At 42.8% G+C, this 14764-nt stretch overlaps 1 protein-coding gene across 1 annotated transcript in view; it reads left to right on the forward strand.

The window, feature by feature from the left end:
• ush1ga (Usher syndrome 1Ga (autosomal recessive)) overlaps positions 1-14764 on the forward strand; it is a 51674-nt gene that overhangs the window by 20254 nt on the left and 16656 nt on the right. Inside the window, exon 2 of the mRNA XM_061884965.1 lies at positions 10240-10693. Within this exon, the coding sequence (XP_061740949.1) occupies positions 10240-10693 (454 nt within the window). The remainder of the gene's footprint in view (positions 1-10239; positions 10694-14764) is intronic.

Here is a 14764-nt window from a genome sequence, read left to right on the forward strand (position 1 = left end):
GTGAGGAGCTCCACAACCTGTGACGTCACGCGCACATCGTCTGCTACTTCCGGTAAAGGCAAGGCTTTTTTATTAGCGACCAAAAGTTGCAAACTTTATCGTCGATGTTCTCTACTAAATCCTTTCAGCAAAAGTATGGCAATATCGCGAAATGATCAAGTATGACACATAGAATGGACCTGCTATCCCCGTTTAAGTAAGAAAATCTCATTTCAGTAGGCCTTTAATGTGGCTAACCTATTTCAACACTTGCACGGCCATTAGTATTGATAAAATGTTACTTTAAATTACTGCCCAAAATGTAACGGCCTGATCCATACTAAAGGTTTGAATGTATTAAAACCTGTGCAAACTTAATAGCCCGTGCAAAGCCGATCTACTCAGAGAATTGTGTCTCTCAATTCAGCAAAATAGAAAGTTCGACCCATTTAGTTTGTCTTTTTCTGTATGCAGAAAATATGCAGATTACCCAAATGCCCACAATACTGAGAGGACGAGATTCAAATATAATCATTTAGGGCTCACAGTGTGATTCATTAAGACTGAAACTGTTCCGCAAACTCTACAGTTTGAGTACGTGCAATGGCACAGTAAGTGGCTGTGAAAGAGCACAGCAAAGACAAATGATAGAGAGAACGCTCCATCCTTTGTGTGTGTGTCAACATATTTGGTCTTTTAGAAATAAATAAAAATACCGGCCAATTCTATTTAGCAACGGCGTTTTATAATTGTATAGTTTCTGAATGACTAAAATGGCTGATTAAAACTAATTAAATTGATTAGTTTTTCGTGACTGAAATGTTCTTTCCAATTAAGAGCTGTGTAGTAGGTCATGAGTTCAAACCCCGGCCGAGTCTATCAGAGTTTGTTGAAGATGAACCCCAAAATGCAGAGATGGAGGCAGGCATTGGATAGGAAAACATTATTTCTTAAAACTAAACAAAAACAAACAAAAAGCACGCACGTGGGCGGATAACAAACAAAAGGAGCTAGCATAGGAGCTAGAAAATAACGAACAGGAGCTTAGCGTGGAAGCTAGCGGGTAGCGGACAGGCGAACAGAAGTCGTACTTCTATAATGAAAAATAAAACACAAGCCGGGATCAAAAGACAGTAAGCTACAAACAGATACCGAAAGATAGCTTACCGCTACGCTGCAATGACATGAAACAACACGACAGGAGTGACAATACAATAATCCAGTACTGACTGCACTGACTGCCCCAAGTGGAGGAGTTCAAGTACCTAGGAGTCTTGTTCACGAGTGGGGGAAGAGTGGATCGTGAGATCGACAGGCGGATCGGTGCGGCGTCTTCAGTAATGCGGACATTGTACTGATCCGTTGTGGTAAAGAAGGAGCTGAGCCGGAAGGCAAAGCTCTCAATTTACCGGTCGATCTACGTTCCCATCCTCACCTATGGTCATGAGCTTTGGGTCATGACCGAAACGATAAGATCACGGGTACAAGCGGCCGAAATGAGTTTCCTCCGCCGGGTGGCGGGGCTCTCCCTTAGAGATAGGGTGAGAAGCTCTGCCATCCGGGAGGAGCTCAACGTAAAGCCGCTGCTCCTCCACATCGAGAGGAGCCAGATGAGGTGGTTTGGGCATCTGGTCAGGATGCCACCCGAACGCCTCCCTAGGGATGTGTTTAGGGCACGTCCAGCTGGTAGGAGGCCACGGGGAAGACCCAGGACACGTTGGGAAGACTACGTCTCCCGGCTGGCCTGGGAACGCCTGGGAGCTAGACGAAGTGGCTGGAGATAGGGAAGTCTGGGCTTCCCTGCTTAGGCTGCTGCCCCCGCGACCCGACCTCGATGATGGATGGATGGATGGATGACTGGAGGAACAAAGCAGGTAATCTTGGAGCGGGCTGATTGACCACAGGTGTGGCAAGGTGCCAATCAGCCGCAGCTGAGGGAAAACAGCACACAGGGAGACAAACGGGAAGCTGACAAAATAAGAGCGCTGACAGGAACTAAAAACAGGAAATACTAAACACAGAGGAAACAGACAAATGCAGAGGAAAAAAACTAAAACACAAACAAACTGTCAGAGGAAAGCCTGACAGAGTCATACCATAGACCAGGGGAAGGGAACCTATGGCTCTAGAGCCAGATCTGGCTCTTTTGATGACTGCATCTGGCTCTCAGATAAATCTTAGCTGACATTGCTTAACATGATAAGTAATGAATAATTCAGCTGGTAATCAAAAATAATGTTAAAAATACAAACCATTCTCATGCATTTTCATCCATCTATCCGGTTTCTACCGCACCTGTTCAAGAAGTCAGAATAATGGTAAGAAGTATTTTATTTATTTTTGGTTAGCCTCTGAATAAAAATGTTATTAAAAAGAATAAGAGACGTATTATACTCTAAAAATGTTGATCTTTCTTAAAATGCACGCATGTAGTTGTATTCAGTGTTAGAAAAAATATATATATATGGCTCTCACGGAAATACTTTTATAAATATTTGGCTTGTATTGCTCTCTCAGCCAAAAAGGTTCCCGACCCCTGCCATAGACTATAAAAATGGGATCCATTACCTCCCTGCATGGCACTCAGCATCAAGGGTTGGAATTGGGGGTTAAATCACCAAAAAAGATTCCTGAGCGCAGCCACCGGTGCTGCTCACTGCTCCCCTCACCTCCCAAAGGGTGATCAAGGGTGATGGGTCAAATGCAGAGAATAATTTCGCCACACCAAGTGTGTGTGTGACAATTATTGGTACTTTAACTTTAACTTATTATTATTATATCTACTATATTAAAAAACTTATTGCAATATGCACTTTCTTGCATTTGGAGTGATTTCGACTTACTCACCGGGGCTCCGAAAAAAATAGGTTCTGTTGTGTACCTCGCACTTCTATATCACCCAGAAAAGGTGGTTCATACTATATATGCTGCCTATTCCAGAATATAACGAAACTGTACATTTTGGAGCATATGAGGACTGTCTGCATGGGACAGCCAGTATAGTACATGCAAAATTATCACTTAACCTACGTCTTGTGTTAGGGTCGGCACCGACCCGTTTTAGTTTTTAAATGCATAAAAGAACTACATAAATGTATTTGTTTGCATCAAGGCTTTTTGACTTCGTCAGGAACCTCTATTCCAACAAAAATACAACTTCTTTTTTTTTTCCCCACGAAATTATAAAATGCTCTGGTTGAAATTATGACCTTGGTGTTGTTAAGTTCAGCTTCGACCCAGTTATAAAAATAAGATTATCAAGCAATAATTAGAGCCAAAACTGAACACACTGACAGCCAGCTCCTCTACCAATCATGCGAGCTTTAGGGGATTCTCATTTGACCTTGTAATCCAGTACAAAAACAAATGTCCAGACATTTGAGGTCAATTCAGTATAAAATTATTAAAATAAAAGAGATGTGTTCTAATACCTCTTAGTTATAGTCAGGTAACACAACAACCTTTTATTTATTCATACGATTCTCTTGTGGTTCATTTTATCATTTATTTAATTGAAATCGATGGGTATACTTACAAAAAAAAGGCCCAATGGCCCACACCAAAAATATTAAAAACAATTTTTTCCATGGATAAGGAAGCCTAATAAGGTAACCAAAAGATGAGAAACAAATTGGATGATAGATTTGTTTTTAAGGGTATTTTACAGATGATTTAAGACATGGGTCAAAACCGACCCATTAAAGGGGAACATTATCACTAAACCTATGCAAGCGTCAATATATAAATTGATGTTGCAGAAAAAAAGACCATGTATTTTTTTAACCGATTTCCGAACTCTAAATGGGTGAATTTTGGCAAATTAAACGCCTTTCTGATTATCGGTCTTTTAGCGATGACGTCAGAACGTGACGTCTCCGAGGTAATACAGCCGCCATTTTCATTTTCACGTTACAAACACCGGGTCTCAGCTCTGTTATTTTGCGTTTTTTCGACTATTTTTTGGAACTTTGGAGACATCATGCCTCGATGTGTTGTCGGGGGGTGTAACAACACTAACAGGGAGGGATTCAAGTTGCACCACTGGGCCGAAGATGCCAAAGTGTCTGCCGCCAGACCCCCATTGAATGTACCAAAGTGTCTCCACATTTTACCGGCGATGACAGACATGGCACAGAGATGTATGGATAACCTGCAGATGCATTTGCAACGATAAAGTCAACGAAATCACAAAGGTGAGTTTTGTTGATGTTGACTTATGTGCTAATCAGACATATTTGGTGGCGGCTTGACTGCCAGCTAATCGATGCTAACATGCTACGCTAATCGACGCTAACATGCTATTTACCGGCGGTGCTAAAGCAGACATGGCACAGAGATGTATGGACAACCTGCAGATGCATTTGCAACGATACAGTCAACGAATTCACAAAGGTGAGTTTTGTTGATGTTGACTGCCAGCTAATCGATGCTAACATGCTACGCTAAGCGATGCTATCATTTTATTTTCCGGCGGTGCTAAAGCAGACATGGCACAGAGATGTATGGATAACCTGCAGATGCATTTGCAACTATATCACGTTTCCTTCCACACACATTTAATGCGAAACAAACACTTACCAATCGAAGGATTTAAGTTGCTCCAGTGTCACGAGATGCGAAAGTCCTGATCGTTTGGTCCACACATTTTACCGGCGATGCTAACGCAGCTATTCGGCCATGCAATGGCTATGAATAGCGTCAATAGCTATTCACTCAATAGCTTCAGTTTCTTCTTCAATACTTTCATACTCCAACCATCCGTTTCAATACATGCGTAATCTGTTAAATCGCTTAAGTCGCTGAAATCCGAGTCTGAATCCGAGCTAATGTCGCTATATCTTGCTGTGGTATCTGCCATTGTTTGTTTACATTGGCAGCACTGTATGACGTCACAGGGAAATGGATAGTCGCATCGCAAATAGCGAAAATCAAGCACTTTAAAGCTTTTTAGGGATATTCGGGGACCGGTAAAATTTTGAAAAAAAATACAACAAGCCACTGGGAACTGATTTTTATTGTTTTTAACCCTTTTGAAATTGTGATAATGTTCCCCTTTAAATACGGCGATCTGCACCACTTTTGCACGTGTTATCAATCGTACACTCTTGAACGCATCCTAATAATCAAAAAAATTGATTAACTTGGCTGGACTCCAAAGACAATATAACACACATCCATAAACATGGATGCATGTGCAGAAGTGCAATATATTTATCTGTACAGAAATCTATTTATTTATATCTGCACCTTATTGCTTTTTTTTAATCTTGCACTACCATGAGCTAATGCAACAAAATTTCGTTCTTATCTATACTGTAAAGTTAAAATTTGAATGTCAATAAAAGTCTAAGTCTTAAGTACACGCAGTCTAAGTAGAACACTTATAGTACATTTCATAGTTTGCACAGGCTATTAGCACTTGTTATTTGGATCCTAGTAGATCAGGCCCTAAATATTTTAATCAGAGTAGCTGTGAATACAATTTAGTATGATGGGGTGCGTTATCCTGGCCAGATACTCTTCGAAATCCGCTACTTCCCACAGAATGAGTGCAAACAAGAGCCTTTAGTGCCGAGGACATAGTATTCCTCTAATGATAACATCCTTGTGATTGACACCGGGTACTATTATTAACCATAACTGGCTGCCATTGGACGATAATGAAGACAATTTCATGGGGAAGATGCCGTCCTCTGCAAACATGCCTGCCAAAGAGAGTTAACATCCCCATAATACGATAAAGAACAAGCAAGGTGTGCAAATACACAGACTAAATAAATTTAGTAAATTACAACATGTGAAGCTATCCCCGTGTTGTGACATATACTCTCGGAGCTGGGAACGCCATAAATAACTTTGAATAAAAACAGAACAAAGATAACGGCAGCACCCCTGTTGACATTAGTTTATAGCATGTTTATGCAATCCTTGGTAATAACCTTGTGGAGGCCAGAGGACATTGTTTATATCGGGGGTGTCCAAAGTGCGGCCCGGGGGCAATTTGCGGCCCGCGGATCATTTTTTAACGACACATTTTAAGAATACAATTGAAAAAAATATCAAACATAAAAAGTGGTATAAAAGAGCAAACAGGTGAAATGTAACAAATTGTTGCAATGCTTACTCTTATAACACAAAGCTGCCATGCAGGCTGTTTCTTTCTTTAAAAAATAATAATGAATCAAAATCAATGTCATTTTGAATTATTGACCTATTCCAGGCTTTGATCATGTCACATTAAATATTCCACATTGAAATATTTTGTGGAAAATGTTGCATATTTTGTGTTTTGCCATATAAAAAACTGAGCTGTTTTTTTTAAAAGAAGGGCCTAAATAACAAACAAAACATAAACAACATTGACGGACATATCTGAAGTTGATCTCGAGATTATTGTGCTAACAGTAAACAGTAAAAAAATTTATAATTTATTTTTTAACATTTTAATAAGTAGGACACTTTTGGATCCCCAATTATTTTAGTGTGATTTGTTTTTAAGTGTCATTGCTCAAAAAATAATAATGAATCAAAATCCAAAATTAAGGCTCCAATTATTATATAATCTCAAATATTCCACCTAAAAAAGTTATTGGGTGAAAATATTGCATATTTTGTGTTTTTTCCATTTTTTTTGTAATGTTGATCTAGAGCAGGGGTGCCCATTACGTCGATCGCGAGCTACCAGTCGACCGCGGGGGGTGTGTCAGTCGATCTCCAGCCAGGCTTTTAAAAAAAATAGACCTAAAAATTAGTGATCATCAATCTTCACCAAGACGTCACTTAAATAACATTCACGGTACCAGAGGGTCTTGTGAGATGACGCTGGCTGCTGCAAGATCATTATTATTAAAATATGACCGAGAGGAAGGCGAGAAACACTTTTTATTTCAACAGACTCTCGCGCCGTACCTTCCGTCAAAACTCTAAAGGCCGACTGCACATTTCCTATCTTCACAATAAAAGCCCTGCTTCATGCTGCCTGCGCTAACTAAATACAGAGTCTCGGAAAACTGGCGTGCACAAGCGATCCCTCAGAAAGCAGGCGTGCACATCACTTGCACGCACATCACTTACACACATCTATATATACACATATATATACACATACAAATATATACACATATACATACACATACATATATATATACACATATACATATATATACACATACACATATATATACACATATACATATATACACATATACATACACATACATATATATATACACATATACATATATACACATATACATACACATATACATATATATACACACATATACATATATATACACACATATACATATATATACACACATATACATATATATATACATATACACACACATATACATATATATACACACATATACATATATATATATATACACACACATATACATACATACATACATATACACACATATACATATACATACATATACACACATATACATATACACACATATATATATATATATATATATATATATATATATATATATATATATAGCAAGAGGTTACCGCAATATGGATTTTAGGCCCCTTTTGAAAATCCCTAGTACCTGGTAGCACCTATTGGTATTTAGCTGAATGCACCACACAATGAAAGATCCCTAGTACCTGGTAGCACCTATTTTAGATTGATATATAGCTGAATGTACAACACAATGAACGATCCCTAGTACCTGGTAGCACCTACTTTAGATTGATATTTAGCCGAATGTACCACACAATGAAAGATCTCTAGTACCTGGTAGTACCTACTTTAGATTGATATATGGCTGAATGTACCACACAATGAACAATTCCTAGTACCTGGTAGCACTTACTTTAGATTGATACATAGCTGAATGTACCACACAATGAAAGATCCCCACATATGCTCCTCTACATTGTCCAACCAATCCTGATTAGAGGAATGTGGCGTGACATCATTCGCCGATTCACAATTATGCGGTGCCAGCCAGCTGAAACCATCCCAGCCCTCGCCTGAAACCTGAGCTAGGCAGCAAAGAAGCAGCGGCGACAAGCCTGAGGTCAAATTACAGCCCGACTCTCATGGAGGCCACACCAAGGTGTGTTGTGGACTGACGGCACGTTCTTGTGTACTGGTCAACAACAGCAACACGGTGATTTTGCTACTTTAGCTGCCTGAAGACCGACTCTAGATTTATGAACTAATTAAGAGAACTGCTTATTTTAGTTAGTATACAGTAAATTTCATTTTGCATTGTAGAGTTTAGATCAGTAAACCACATTTGGGTGCTGATAAAAAGCAATGTACCGTACTGTGCAAGATATTTCATGTTCAAACTGCGAAACGTAATTATTTCTTGCAAATAATCATTAACTTAGAATTTAATGGCAGCAACAAATTGTAAAAAAGCTTGGACAAGGCCATTTTTACCACTGTGTTACATGGCCTTTCCTTTTAAAAACACCTTGTTAACATTTGGGAACTGAGGAGACCAATTTTTTAAGCTTTTCAGGTGGAATTATTTCCCATTCTTGCTCGATGTATAAGCTTAAGTTGTTCAACAGTCCGGGGTCTCCGCTGTGGTATTTTAGGCTTCATAATGCGCCACACATTTTCAATGGGAGACAGGTCTGGACTACAGGAAGGCTAGTCTAGTACCCGCACTCTTCTATTACGAAGCCACGCTGTTGTAACACGTAGCTTGGCATTTCCTTGCTGAAATAAGCAGGGGCGTCCATGATAACGTTGCTTGGATGGCAACATAGGTTGCTCCAAAACCTGTATGTACCTTTCAGCATTAATGGTGCCTTCACAGATGTGTAAGTTACCCTTGCCTTGGGCACTAATACACCCCCATACCATCACAGATGCTGGCTTTTAAACTTTGCGCCTAGAACAATCCAGATGGTTATTTTCCACTTTGTTCTGGAGGACACCACATCCACAGTTTCCCAAAACAATTTGAAATGTGGACTCGTCAGACCACAGAACCATTTTTTACTTTGCATCAGTCAATCTTAGATGAGCTCAGGCCCTGGGTGTTGTTGATAAATGGCTTTCGCTTTGCACAGTAGACTTTTGACTTACACTTACAGATGTAGCGACGAACTGTAGTTACAGACAGTTTTCTGAAGTGTTCCTGAGCCCATGTGGTGATATTCTTTACACACTGATGTCGTTTTTTTTTTTTTATACCGTACCCCCTGAGAGATCCAAGGTCACGGGGCATTCAATGTTATGTGCAGTGATTTCTCCAGATTCTCTGAGACTTTTGATGATATAATAGACCGTAGATGTTGAAATCCCAAAAATTCCTTGCAATAGCTCGTTGAGAAATGTTGTTCTCAAACTGTTTGACAATTTGATGGATTAGATTTATATCGCGCTTTTCTATTGTTAGATACTCAAAGCGCTCACAGAGAAGTGGGAACCCATCATTCATTCACACCTGGTGGTGGTAAGCTACATCTGTAGCCACAGCTGCCCTGGGGTAGACTGACGGAAGCGTGGCTGCCAGTTTGCGCCTACGGCCCCTCCGACCACCACCAATCATTCATTCACCAGTGTGGGCCGCACCGGGGGCAAAGGGTGAAGTGTCCTGCCCAAGGACACAACGGCATTGATTGATTGATTGATTCTTTTATTAGTAGATTGCACAGTACAGTACATATTCCGTACAATTGACCACTAAATGGTAACACCCGAATAAGTTTTTCAACTTGTTTAAGTCGGGGTCCACGTTAATCAATTCATGGCAGCGACTTTGATGTCAATAGGTGGGAAGCGAACCTGCAACCCTCAGGTTTCTGGCTCGGCCGCTCTACCCACTACGCCATGCCGCCCCATTTGTTCAGAAAGTGGTGACCCTCGCCCCATCCTTGTTTGTGAATGGCTGAGCATTTCACGGAAGCTGATTTTATACCCAAACATTGCACCCTCCTGTTCCCAATTAGTCTGCGCACCTGTGGGATTTTCCAAATAAGTGTTTGATGAGCATTCCTCAACTTTCTCAGTTATTTTTGCCACTTGAGCTAACTTTTTCGAAACATGTCGCAGGCATCAAATTCCAAATGAGCTAATATTTGCAAAAAATAAAGTTTTCCAGTTCGAGTGTGAAGTATCTTTTCTTTGCAGTCTATTCAGTTGAAAATAGGTTGAAAAGGATTTGCAAGTCACTGTATTCTGTTTTCATTTACAATTTACACAACGTGCCAACTTCAGTGGTTTTGTAGTATTTTCAAGGAAAAGTCATCTAATCAAGTTGTTGTGTTCCACAGAGGGAACCCAGACAAGTGCGACATATGGGGCAACACGCCGCTCCACCTGGCCGCCGCCAACGGTCACCACAACTGCCTTTTCTTCTTGGTGTCGTTCGGCGCCAACATATGGTGCCTGGACAACGACTACCACACGCCGCTGGACATGGCCGCCACCAAGAACCATATGGACTGCGTCCGCTACCTGGACTCCATCGCCGCCAAGCAAACGGGCCTCAACCCCAAGCTGGTCAACAAGCTGAAAGACAGGGCGTTCCGAGAGGCCGAGCGACGCATCAAAGAGTGCGCCAAGATGCAGAAGAAGCACCACAAGCGCATGGAGAGGAAGTTCCAAAAGGAGGCGCCCGAAGCGTCCTTGTCGGACGTCATGAGCTTTTCCAGTTACAGCAGCGGCTCTGTTAGCCACAAGCTGCACAACCTCAATGCAGCCGCCGCTAGTGTGCCATATTCACAGGTTGTTTACCACTCTGAATATTTGACGAAGGGCTGGCCAAGAGGCAAATTGAGAGCTAGAAAGACCGACTGAACGTCAGACCACAGAACCATTTTTTACTTTGCATCAGTCAATCTTAGATGAGCTCAGGCCCAGCAAAGCCGGCGGCATTTCTGGGTGTTGTTGATAAATGGCTTTCGCTTTGCACAGTAGACTTTTGACTTGCACTTACAGATGTAGCGACGAACTGTAGTTACAGACAGTTTTCTGAAGTGTTCCTGAGCCCATGTGGTGATATTCTTTACACACTGATGTCGTTTTTTTTTTTTTTATACCGTACCCCCTGAGAGATCCAAGGTCACGGGGCATTCAATGTTGTGTGCAGTGATTTCTCCAGATTCTCTGAGACTTTTGATGATATAACAGACCGTAGATGGTGAAATCCCAAAAATTCCTTGCAATAGCTCGTTGAGAAATGTTGTTCTCAAACTGTTTGGGCGGACAAATAATCTGACCAATGCAGTGACGCCAGACGGCCAGAGAGACAAAAAAGGCAGATAGTTATAAAGACAACAAATTATCTGATGGACAAACCAACCGACTGATTAATGGAAAAACAGACAGACAGAGGAGGAACAGACAGAATCCAATCAATCAATCAGTCAAAGCTTATTTATATAGCCCTTAATCACAAGTGTCTCAAAGGGCTGCACAAGCCACAACGACATCCTCAGATCCCACATCAGGGCAAGAAAAATCTCAACCCAAAAGGGGTTACAAGGAGACCGCAAATGTGGAGACGCTCCCCCGTGGGCGACGGGCGCAATGGACGTTGAGTGGATCTAGTTAATAGTGTGAGAGTCCAGTTCATAGTGGGGCCAGGAGACTCTCGCTGCTGTCTTGGATCCGCTTTGAACTGAACTCTCGCGGCTGTGTTGGAGCCACTATGGATTGAACTTTCACAGTATCATGTTAGACCCGCTCGACATCCATTGCTTTCGGTCCCCTGGAGCAGTGGTCCCCAACCACCGGGCCGTGGCCCGATTGGTACCGGGCCGCAGAAGAATTTTTTATTTAAAAAAAAATAAAAAAATAAAAAATCAACATAAAAAACACAATATACACTTACAAATAGTGCACAAACCACAAAAAACTCCCTTTTTCATGACAAAAATGTCCCTTTTTCATGACAAAGAAGAAAGAAAAAAAAAAGAAAAAAAAAGACACCCCCCCGGGACAAATTATTAAGCGTTGACCGGTCCTCGGATACAAAAAGGTTGGGGACCACTGCCCTAGAGGGGGGGGGTTGCCCACATCTGAGGTCCTCTCCAAGGTTTCTCATAGTCAGCATTGTCACTGGCGTCCCACTGGATGTGAATTCTCCCTGCCCACTGGGTGTGAGTTTTCCTTGCCCTTTTGTGGGTTCTTCCGAGGATGTCGTAGTCGTAATGATTTGTGCAGTCCTTTGAGACATTTGTGATTTAGGGCTATATAAATAAACATTGATTGATTGATTGAGAGGGTTCCACTCTACCTTGTGATCCGATGACCATGGATGACGTACTGGCTGTCCAGAGTCGGGACCCAGGATGGACCGCTCGCCTGTGTATCGGCTTGGGACATCCCTGCGCTGCTGATCCGCCTCCGCTTGGGATGGTTTCCTGCTGGCTCCGCTGTGAACGGGACTCTCGCTGCTGTGTTGGATCCGCTTTGGACTGGACTCTCGCGGCTGTGTTGGATCCATTATGAATTGAACTTTCACAGTATCATGTTAGACCCGCTCGACATCCATTGCTTTCGGTCCCCTAGAGCAGTGGTCCCCAACCACCGGGCCGTGGCCCGATTGGTACCGGGCCGCAGAAGAATTTTTTATTAAAAAAAAAAAAAAAAAAAATCAACATAAAAAACACAATATACACTTACAAATAGTGCACAAACCACAAAAAACTCCCTTTTTCATGACAAAGAAGAAAAAAAAAAGACACCCCCCGGGACAAATTATTAAGCGTTGACCGTGCCTCGGATACAAAAAGGTTGGGGACCACTGCCCTAGAGGGGGGGGGGGGGGGGGTTGCCCACATCTGAGGTCCTCTCCAAGGTTTCTCATATTCAGCATTGTCACTGGCGTCCCACTGGATGTGAATTCTCCCTGCCCACTGGGTGTGAGTTTTCCTTGCCCTTTTGTGGGTTCTTCCGAGGATGTCGTAGTCGTAATGGTTTGTGCAGTCCTTTGAGACATTTGTGATTTAGGGCTTTATAAATAAACATTGATTGATTGATTGAGAGGGTTCCACTCTACCTTGTGGAGGGGGTCCGGTCAGATCCGATGGCCATGGATGATGTACTGGCTGTCCAGAGTCGGGACCCAGGATGGACCGCTTGCCTGTGTATCGGCTGGGGACATCCCTGCGCTGCTGATCCGCCTCCGCTTGGGATGGTTTCCTGCTGGATCCGCTGTGATCGGGACTCTCGCTGCTGTGTTGGATCCGCTTTGGACTGGACTCTCGCGGCTGTGTTGGATCCATTATGGATTGAACTTTCACAGTATCATGTTAGACCCGCTCGACATCCATTGCTTTTGTTCCCCTAGAGCAGTGGTCCCCAACCACCGGGCCGTGGCCCGATTGGTACCGGGCCGCAGAAGAATTTTTTTATTAAAAAAAAAAAAGAAAAAAAATCAACATAAAAAACACAATATACACTTACAAATAGTGCACAAACCACAAAAAACTCCCTTTTTCATGACAAAGAAGAAAGAAAAAAAAAAGGAAAAAAAAAAGACACCCCCCCCGGGACAAATTATTAAGCGTTGACCGGTCCGCGGATACAAAAAGGTTGGGGACCACTGCCCTAGAGGGGGGGGGGAATGTTGCCCACATCTGAGGTCCTCTCCAAGGTTTCTCATAGTCAGCATTGTCACTGGCGTCCCACTGGATGTGAATTCTCCCTGCCCACTGGGTGTGAGTTTTCCTTGCCCTTTTGTGGGTTCTTCCGAGGATGTTGTAGTCGTAATGATTTGTGCAGTCCTTTGAGACATTTGTGATTTGGGGCTATATAAATAAACATTGATTGATTGATTGAGAGGGTTCCACTCTACCTTGTGGAGGGGGTCCGGTCAGATCCGATGGCCATGGATGACGTACTGGCTGTCCAGAGTCGGGACCCAGGATGGACCGCTTGCCTGTGTATCGGCTCGGGACATCCCTGCGCTGCTGTTCCGCCTCCGCTTGGGATGGTTTCCTGCTGGCTCCGCTGTGAACGGGACTCTCGCTGCGGTGTTAGATCCGCTTCAGACTGGACTCTCGCGGCTGTGTTGGATCCATTATGGATTGAACTTTCACAGTATCATGTTAGACCCGCTCGACATCCATTGCTTTCGGTCCCCTAGAGCAGTGGTCCCCAACCACCGGGCCGTGGCCGCAGAAATTTTTTTTATAAAAAAAAAAAAAAAAAAAAATCAACATAAAAAACACAATATACACTTACAAATAGTGCACAAACCACAAAAAACTCCCTTTTTCATGACAAAAATCTCCCTTTTTCATGACAAAGAAGAAAAAAAGAAAAAAGAAAAAAAAAGGACACCCCTCCCCCGGGCCGCGGGACAAATTATTAAGCGTTGACCGGTCCGCGGATACAAAAAGGTTGGGGACCACTGCCCTGGGGGGGGGGGGGGGGGGGGGGGGTTGCCCACATCTGAGGTCCTCTCCAAGGTTTCTCATAGTCAGCATTGTCACTGGCGTCCCACTGGATGTGAATTCTCCCTGCCCACTGGGTGTGAGTTTTCCTTGCCCTTTTGTGGGTTCTTCCGAGGATGTCGTAGTCGTAATGGTTTGTACAGTCCTTTGAGACATTTGTGATTTAGGGCTATATAAATAAACATTGATTGATTGATTGATTGAGAGGGTTCCACTCTACCTTGTGGAGGGGGGTCCGGTCAGATCCGATGGCCATGGATGACGTACTGGCTGTCCAGAGTCGGGACCCAGGATGGACCGCTTGCCTGTGTATCGGCTTGGGACATCCCTGCGCTGCTGATCCGCCTCCGCTTGGGATGGTTTCCTGCTGGCTCCGCTGTGAACGGGACTCTCG

Source organism: Nerophis ophidion, linkage group LG23 (genome assembly GCF_033978795.1).
Source record: "Nerophis ophidion isolate RoL-2023_Sa linkage group LG23, RoL_Noph_v1.0, whole genome shotgun sequence".
Classification (NCBI taxonomy): domain Eukaryota; kingdom Metazoa; phylum Chordata; class Actinopteri; order Syngnathiformes; family Syngnathidae; genus Nerophis; species Nerophis ophidion.